Raw genomic sequence first — 8,300 nt, 5'->3', positions numbered from 1 at the left:
CAAGAGGTCCCGTGCTGAGTAAAAGAGAATCCAGTCTCAGATCACTGTAAGCCCTGTCAATCAAGCTTGGCTTGGCTTTGGACATTCTCTCTGTCTCTCTCTACCTTTCTCTGACTCAGGTGGTGATTTAAGCCTGAGTTCTTTTCAACACAGGCTTAATCACATCATTGCTATAAAGTAGACATAGTATTATAGTCAAATATCTACAGTCATCATGCCTCAAGTTGGTGGCTGCTTTATAGTATATGCATGAGGGAAAGATCTAGTGTTAAAACAGGATTTAGTAAAGAACACTCAAAAAGTAACAATTAACTCATTATGTTGTTCTAAACCAATATGACTTTTCTGAATTAAAAAAAAAAAAAAAATTAATTTTAAGGAATATGTTGGTCTTTTTTTTTTATTACAGTGAATGGACAATGAAGCTTTCATGCTTCAAAACGGACATGCAAACACAGATAAATATCCTTAATGTGGTTCATATGACTCATATGCATTGTATTGAAAGTCATATGATAGCTCTGTGTGAGGAACAGACTGAAATTCAGTGAATTGAATTTGAACACGTCATTTAAACACGTCAACTGATAAACTGAAATGTTTCAGCTAAAAAGAATGATTCATTTATTAAAATCAGGCATTGCTGTTTTAAATATGGCACATTTGAAATGGATGATACTGATATATTTACATCTTTGTTCCAGTCCCTCATTCACTGTAACTGCATGGGAAAGAGCGAGACATACATTCTGCAACTTTTTTTTTGTTTCTTGAACAGAAGAAACAAATTGATGGCAGAACAATTATATTTCAATGCTTTTTGCATCCCCCATTTTTATGGACCTTCACAAAAATAAAACTCCAACCCTAAAGAAAAAAATTGCATTTGCTCAAAAAAGCATTGAAAGATTTTCTAAATTTGATGTTATTTCCATCACCAGTTTTGCAAGTAAACACAAAGATCATTGAAAAAAAAAAAATAACTTGTGAGAAGATGGAAGAGGTGTTTGTTTTTGGGTTCATCATGGCAGCATGCAGAGCATTCTTTGTCTATTGATTAGGATAATCGCATTTAAGCTTCTTGAAGGGACTATATGAGGCCACACGTGGCAGTGACTTGGTGATGGCCACAAAGCAGCTCTCGTTACAGTGAAACCTCAACAAAATTATAGCTTTCTAAGAAAGCACTGTATCCGATCACTCTTTATACTATGTAAGACTACTAATTAGCATACTAACTAAAGAACTGACAACACCATCATCAACAACAATAATAGTTCTCCACCGTAAAACATGATTTCTCCCGAGACTCAACAGATATTACAGACTGTTGTTCAATTGGATCTATCATATTTATAGTCAGGTACACACCAAGCACTCGTAAACTAAGGTCTCGGACTGCAGGATCTTCAGATTTGAAAATGTTCAGATTCAGATCCAGCATCTGAAAATGTAGCACCATAAAAAGTGTCTCAAAGATCTGATATTATTTTCATTGACAATCCATGAATGAAGAAGGATATGCTGATTAGCAGCAGGACAAAACAGCATTTTTTCCAACACTTTAGAGACACTTAGAAATATTATATCTTTGCATATTTACATATTTGCTTATAGTTCCATTTATTTTGATAAATAAATAAGTACAATAGATAGACAACCTTAAATTATTTGTTTGTGTGTGTGTGTACAGGCAGAAAATATGTTTAATATGTATCAAATATAAACATTTAGATTTAAATTAATGTAATTTTTTTTATTTATATATTAATCAAGGTTTATTCTCCTGAAGGTCTCTGCTTGTGCTGCAGTTAAACAAACCTTTCTCTGATTGCACACGTACGTCTGAAAGCTGTCTGTCAAAGATTGCTTCATTTGGAAAACATCTGCTGTGTACCAACATCTTATAAAGGTCTTAAAGATGTCAGTTTTACATGCATTCTAAATCCTAAACATCCTAAAGACATTTTCTAAATGTCTATTTGACGGCTATTTTTGCAGATAAGCAAACACTCCAAAAAAGAAGTCTTCCAGATGTAAACACACACGACAAATAGATGTCTCTTGGATGTATGTGTGCTATCAGGGTTTGCTAATAAATGCTGAGGCCAGTGTGGTGCTCACCTTTCTTCCATAATCTGGGATTACAGAGGGTTGCTGAAGGAACATGTAAGCTTCTGAAGGAGTGTCTAATCTCAGAGTTTGAGTGCATTTCTGTCAGGCAGAGAGATCCAAACTAAATAGAGGGCTACAGACTGACCCTATTCTGTGAATGTAAAAAGTTTTGGCTGGTGTAAAGTCATCTGATGCTGAGTATTTTTGGCTGCGTTCTGTTTAGGCCACAGACACAGTGATACAGATAGCTCAGACCCATAAACCAAAACCTGACCTGAATGGCCTGGTGTTTGGGACGGTCTTTACTGACCACATGCTGACCATTGAGTGGAGTCTTGAGGAAGGCTGGCAGAAGCCACACATCCAGACTTTTGGGAACCTGTCCATACACCCAGGCTGTTCTTCCCTGCATTACGCTGTACAGGTCTGTCCTCACCATCTGGAGTTTCATCTGTGTGGTTAGGCATCATATAAAATCATTTGACTTCCATAGTTAATACATGGCATTTATTTATGTTTAAATGTAAATACGTCCTTTGTGCAGCTTTTTGAGGGTATGAAGGCGTACCGGGGGCCAGATAACAAAGTGCGTCTCTTCAGACCCATGATAAACATGAAGCGGATGCTGAAGTCCGCCCACAGGGCCTGTCTGCCTGTAAGACTGACGTCTCGCCCCTCTTTATTGCATCCACATTGAGTTTTTAATTTAGATACAGACACAAAACAGCACGTCTGTTTCTCATTTTCTCTGTTTTTCTGAAGAGTTTTGATTGTGCGGAGTTATTGGAGTGCATCAGGAAGTTGGTGGAGGTGGATCAGGATTGGGTTCCTCACTCAGACTCTGCCAGTTTGTACATCCGTCCCACCTTCCTTGGCACAGAGGTTAGAGCTACACAAACACTCATTCTCACAATCAGCTCATTTTGACTCTTTTTAGCTTTTCATGTCTGTCTGAACATGCATTTATGACTGTGTCTGTTTAAACTGGAGTTGTTTGTGTCATTTTACCTATCACAACACAGATATACAAGATTATTTCATTTATTCATTCTTCTTTAGAATGTTTTTTTTTCTTATTTTTCTTATTTCATTTATTAATTCATTTTTTTCATAGTGGAACACTTGTTTAAGTTTTCTTTTTCATTCATTCTGTCCTTCTTTAATTTCTGGCTTATATATATGTGTGTGTGTGTGTATATATATATATGTATATATATGTGTGTATATGTATATACTTTTTATATTAACAGACATTTATTACAACCATATTTTTATGCATCAGAAAAAGGTAGAACATTTATTTTACCTAAATAAACAATTTAAACATTATTTAATTAATAATGAAAAAAAATATTTATGACATTTTTTTTTATTATTAATTTAAAAGCTGGTAAATTAGCATTCTGATATTATGATGTAAAAGATACACTGTTACTCCATGAAAACATCGTAGATCCATATATACACATATATAAAATATACTTTGTGCGTAACATAAACATGTTGTGTTTTCTTTACATATGCCTGTTTACAGCCCACCCTTGGTGTCAAGAAGCCCAACAAGGCATTGCTTTTTGTCATTCTTAGTCCCGTGGGCTCATACTTTAGCACCGGTGCTAAACCAGTGTCTCTGTGGGCCGACTCCAAATACATCAGAGCTTGGAGAGGAGGGACAGGAGACTGTAAGATGGGAGGGTGAGTGAATAAAAGAGAGAGATTTCATTATTTTACAACAAAACACTAAATGAATGAGGAGCATTGTTGCAAGCTTACTGAGCCAAATGTGTGCAAGCTTGGTTTAATGCCAAAGCCTCAGTAAAAATGTCCGATTTTTCTGTGCTAATCAGTGCAATCTTGTTTAAAACTTCTCACATGAGAGCAGAATTATACGCTGAGCTTCTCAGCAAAGCTGTAAGTACTAAATAAATTCCTGAAGGATTGATAATGACACAAGACAATGGGGTTTTTCAGGACTAAGACAGATCTTTGATTGTGAAGATGGTACACTGTGAAAGCTCTATTTTTTAGGAACTATGGGGCATCTATCTATGCCCAGTATGAGGCAGTGGATTACGGCTGTCAGCAGGTTCTGTGGCTGTACGGGGATGACCATCAGATCACAGAGGTCGGCACCATGAACCTTTTCCTCTACTGGATCAATGAGAGAGGAGGTGATTGCTGTTTACATTTCTCTGTTTTGATAGATAAAGTATTTTGGTTATGTATATTTACTTTAACAGAAAATAGAGATTATGTGGAAGTCAGTGGAATTTTATGGAGGTCAAAGTAAATTTGCAAGACCTTCAAAAGGTTCAAATGAATGATTAAGATTCTCATGGAAGCTCATTTCTGCCAAAGAATAAAAAATGTAATCAGGGTTTTCTGTGAATTGTAAGATATAAACTCTGAATTGTGTGTTAAAATGTAAACTTTAATGAAACTTTGGAAAAGTCTGTCTTTTTTTCCCATTAGTCCGAAGTGCAAGTTTCTATCACACAATTTCCAGTTTATATCTACTAATTCTTAATTACAAGGGGGAAAAAAGTAATAATTGTGAGATATTAAGTCACACAAGTTACTTTATTTATTTATTGTTTATACCATGACGGACATACAGACCTTTAGTGGCCTAAAAGAAAATACGACTTTCTCATTTCTTCATTAGAGACAGAAATGGTATTTGAAAAAAGAAAAGAAAAAAAGTTTAAGATGGAAACCCTGTTTTTTCTTTCCAGAGGAGGAGCTTGCAACACCACCTTTAGATGGCATTATTTTGCCGGGCGTTACACGACTAAGCATCCTAGAACTTACACGCAAATGGGTAAGACCTGTCTAAACCATACTGTCAGGAAAAAAGTGCAAAAAATGATCTTTTTGAGTACAACAGCGAGTCAATTTCTGTTTCAATTTCTGTGAAAGACTGTCTTTCTTTCGTGGAACACAAAAGAAGATATTTTGAAGAATGTTCATAACTAAACATCTTCAGTTCCCGTTGACTTTGTTTTGTCCATACAGTGGAAGTCATTGGGAACTGACACTGTCGAGTTAACAACATTCTTCAAAATATCATCAATTTATTGTGTTCCACAGAAGAAAAAGAGTCATATAGGTATTGAATGACATTAGTAGATTACAAAATTACAATTTTCATTTTTGGATAAACTATCCAAGGTACTACTCTGAACCTTTTAGGGGTAAATAAGGTTAAAGTTGTCTCTTTTAAAAGGGCACTGTCCCAGTGACATTTCTACACATTTATTCTGAGAGTGTTTGGTTCAAAGTTTCATTTTATCTACCAGGGTGAGTTCAAAGTATCCGAGCGCTATTTGACCATGGCCGACCTGCGGCAGGCTCTGGAGGAAAACCGAGTGAGGGAGATGTTTGGTTCTGGAACCGCTTGTGTTGTTAGTCCAGTTGGCAGGATCTTGTATCAGGGAGAGGTGAGTTTAGTCTGTTTTGGATGGTGAGAGCTCCACACGTTGTTTCAGTATCAAAATATACTGGCGAATAAACAGATATCTGCCTCTGGGTCAAATTCTTGGCCAGTTTTATTTGAGCTTAACAAATTTTCAACATCTTTTCAACAACGTTCTTGTTACTAATACTAGTCTTTTGCTGTATAGAATCTCCATATTCCATGTGAAGGAAGCTTTCCTCCACTTGCCTCCAGACTGCTAAAAGAGCTCACAGATATTCAGGTAAGACACCAGACACACAACACACTGCATGACATTTGTTATAGTCCTATTCATATAATGTATGTTAGTGTTATTTGAAACAGTGTTTGGAGCATAATAAATATGCTGTTAAAACAATTTAGGCAAAACTCCTCTCTGATTAAGTCTTGAGCTGGTTGATAACGTTTTCTTTAACACAGCTTAAAGCGACATCATTGAATGTGCATTTAAATGCAATTAAAAAACAGAAATAAAGCCAAATATACTGGGTGTAATACAGGGTTACATTAAATGGGAAACAAATACATTCATACTGATTGAACTGTTTTCAGTAATTTGTATTTTTACTGCCATGAATATTTCTTGTTTTTTTTTCTGTAGTTTGGAGTTTATTCATTCATGTTATTCATAACATTTCATAAAATTATTTTATTTTATTTTAATTTCTGTCATGGTGAAATACATTTTAGGTAAGATTAGAGAGATTTTTGGTCATTTATGAACAAAAGGGGGCCTAGACATTGGGCTTTTGCGCCCTCTTGTGATGAAATGGAAGAATTAGGATCTTTCCTTTGGTCTTTCCAGTTTTTTTACTTGTTATATGGGGTTTACAATAAAAGAACTGTATTCTGACAACTCCTTAACAAGAACAAAAAAAATGTTTTACCTCCACCTTTCCATCCCAAACCATATTGGACAAACAGAACAATCATATTGTGTCATCTTGTTTTCATCTTTGTAACATCTTTGCTCTTTTGCAGTATGGACGGACGCCCAGTGACTGGTCTTGTATTGTATAAAGACACCTCAACTATGTCAACATGCACAAGCTCTTCAACTTATTTAAAACAACTTTATTTGTGGCTCCAAAGAATAAGTTTCTTGCCATGTTTATGTATGTTTTGTTTTTTACCAAGTTTACCAGCAAACTGAATCCTAGTCTAGCAATAACATGTTGCTCTTTAGCATACTAAACCCCTCAGATGACTCCTTTGGGTCATATTTTATTCAACAGAAACCAGCAGAGCAGAATAGGTGACTATTTCATTAAAATGATCTTATGATATTGCTGTTATATATATTTACATTTACATTTACATTTATTCATTTATTAGACGCTTTTATCCAAAGCGACTTACAGATGAGGACAGTGGAAGCAATCAAAAACAACAAAAAGAGCAATGATATATAAGTGCTATAACAAGTCTCAGTTAGGATAACACAGTACACGTAGCATGGGATTTTAAATAATATAGTATAAAGAAAACAGAATAAAATAAGAATAGAGCAAGCTAGTGTTAGAGGTCTTTACACATACACACACACACACACACATACAATTGTATAATTAATAAAAATAAAATAGAACATAAAAAGATTAGAGAAGTAGTTAGATTTTTTTTAAAGAGTAGAATTAGAATAGTGGGTGTTAAAGTTATGTGAGATATTTGCTCACTGTATAGTTAGATTAAACTTTTAGTGGAACTATAAATTAACTTTATTGTTGATGCCTATAATAATATGTGATTACTGTCATATTGCACAAGTTTTTTGAACATATGAAAGACATTTACAAATATTTAAGGTACAGTAGTATGTTGTGGGTACAACTTTTTTCTGTGCATTTAAATGTTATAACATTTAGAAAGAACATGTTAATGTTTAACATCTAAAAAACAATGTTAATGTTGTAATGTTTACTTTCAGCTGATAATGGTGGTTACAAATGTTTTTTTTTTTAATCTTCCATTCCAAGCGCACAATTTCAGAGTTGACATGGAGATCCTTTTTGCACCCAAAGAGAACCTTAAAATATATTTGTTTAAAGAAGTTTGTACAATTGAACTGATCCGTTATTTCTTGTAGACATTTGTTGCTAGGAATAAGACTAGAACCGTTTTAAAAGCACAAATATATACTATAGCTATAGAGATGTGTAATACTATTATTGTTAATTGCCAAAGTATTTTAGTGATGTTCTGAGTATTTTGTGATGTGATTCAATAAATAAATGCATTTTTAAAAACAATGTTGTATTTTATCCCAACTGATATTGGAAGAAGCTCATACCAATATTGTTTCCTAAGCAAGTGTGTATGTGTACTGAAGGGATAGAGCACCCATAGATGAGGAAGAGGAGAGCTGGTAATGATATATGAGATGGTTTGAGCTCCACCCGCTCACACTTTACACACATTCATCATTAAAACATGCCCTACTTAATTCAGACATCATTAATTCATTCCTGCCTCTCTTCCAAACAAATACTAGCCTATACACACAACATGTAAATGTCCTCTAAGTAGAATTGTACACCTTCTCTAACTTGAATTTCAGAAAATGTGTGTGTGTTTATTTAGATTTATATATAAACACGTAAAACAGGCAGAAATGGTCGTGACATAACTGTCTGGATGTATGTAAATAGTCCCGTGTGTATTTATATTTATTTATTTACTTACTGCTGAACATTTATTAATTAACATTTCTCAGTGTCATTATTCTGGT

The 8,300-nt window shown here is 34.6% G+C and overlaps 1 protein-coding gene across 2 annotated transcripts in view; it reads left to right on the top strand.

The window, feature by feature from the left end:
* Positions 1-7,821, top strand: part of LOC127956780 (branched-chain-amino-acid aminotransferase, cytosolic) — a 13,250-nt gene extending 5,429 nt beyond the window's left edge. For both annotated transcript variants that reach the window (XM_052554976.1, XM_052554978.1), the window contains exons 3-11: positions 2,339-2,539; positions 2,660-2,770; positions 2,878-2,997; positions 3,650-3,810; positions 4,144-4,286; positions 4,851-4,936; positions 5,415-5,555; positions 5,739-5,813; positions 6,554-7,821. In XM_052554976.1, coding sequence (XP_052410936.1) covers positions 2,339-2,539; positions 2,660-2,770; positions 2,878-2,997; positions 3,650-3,810; positions 4,144-4,286; positions 4,851-4,936; positions 5,415-5,555; positions 5,739-5,813; positions 6,554-6,592 — 1,077 coding nt within the window. In that variant the 3' untranslated portion in view covers positions 6,593-7,821. The remainder of the gene's footprint in view (positions 1-2,338; positions 2,540-2,659; positions 2,771-2,877; positions 2,998-3,649; positions 3,811-4,143; positions 4,287-4,850; positions 4,937-5,414; positions 5,556-5,738; positions 5,814-6,553) is intronic.
* Positions 7,822-8,300: the final 479 nt, after the last annotated feature.

Source organism: Carassius gibelio, chromosome B4 (genome assembly GCF_023724105.1).
Source record: "Carassius gibelio isolate Cgi1373 ecotype wild population from Czech Republic chromosome B4, carGib1.2-hapl.c, whole genome shotgun sequence".
NCBI lineage: Eukaryota > Metazoa > Chordata > Actinopteri > Cypriniformes > Cyprinidae > Carassius > Carassius gibelio.
This window is presented reverse-complemented; position numbering and strand designations above follow the sequence as displayed.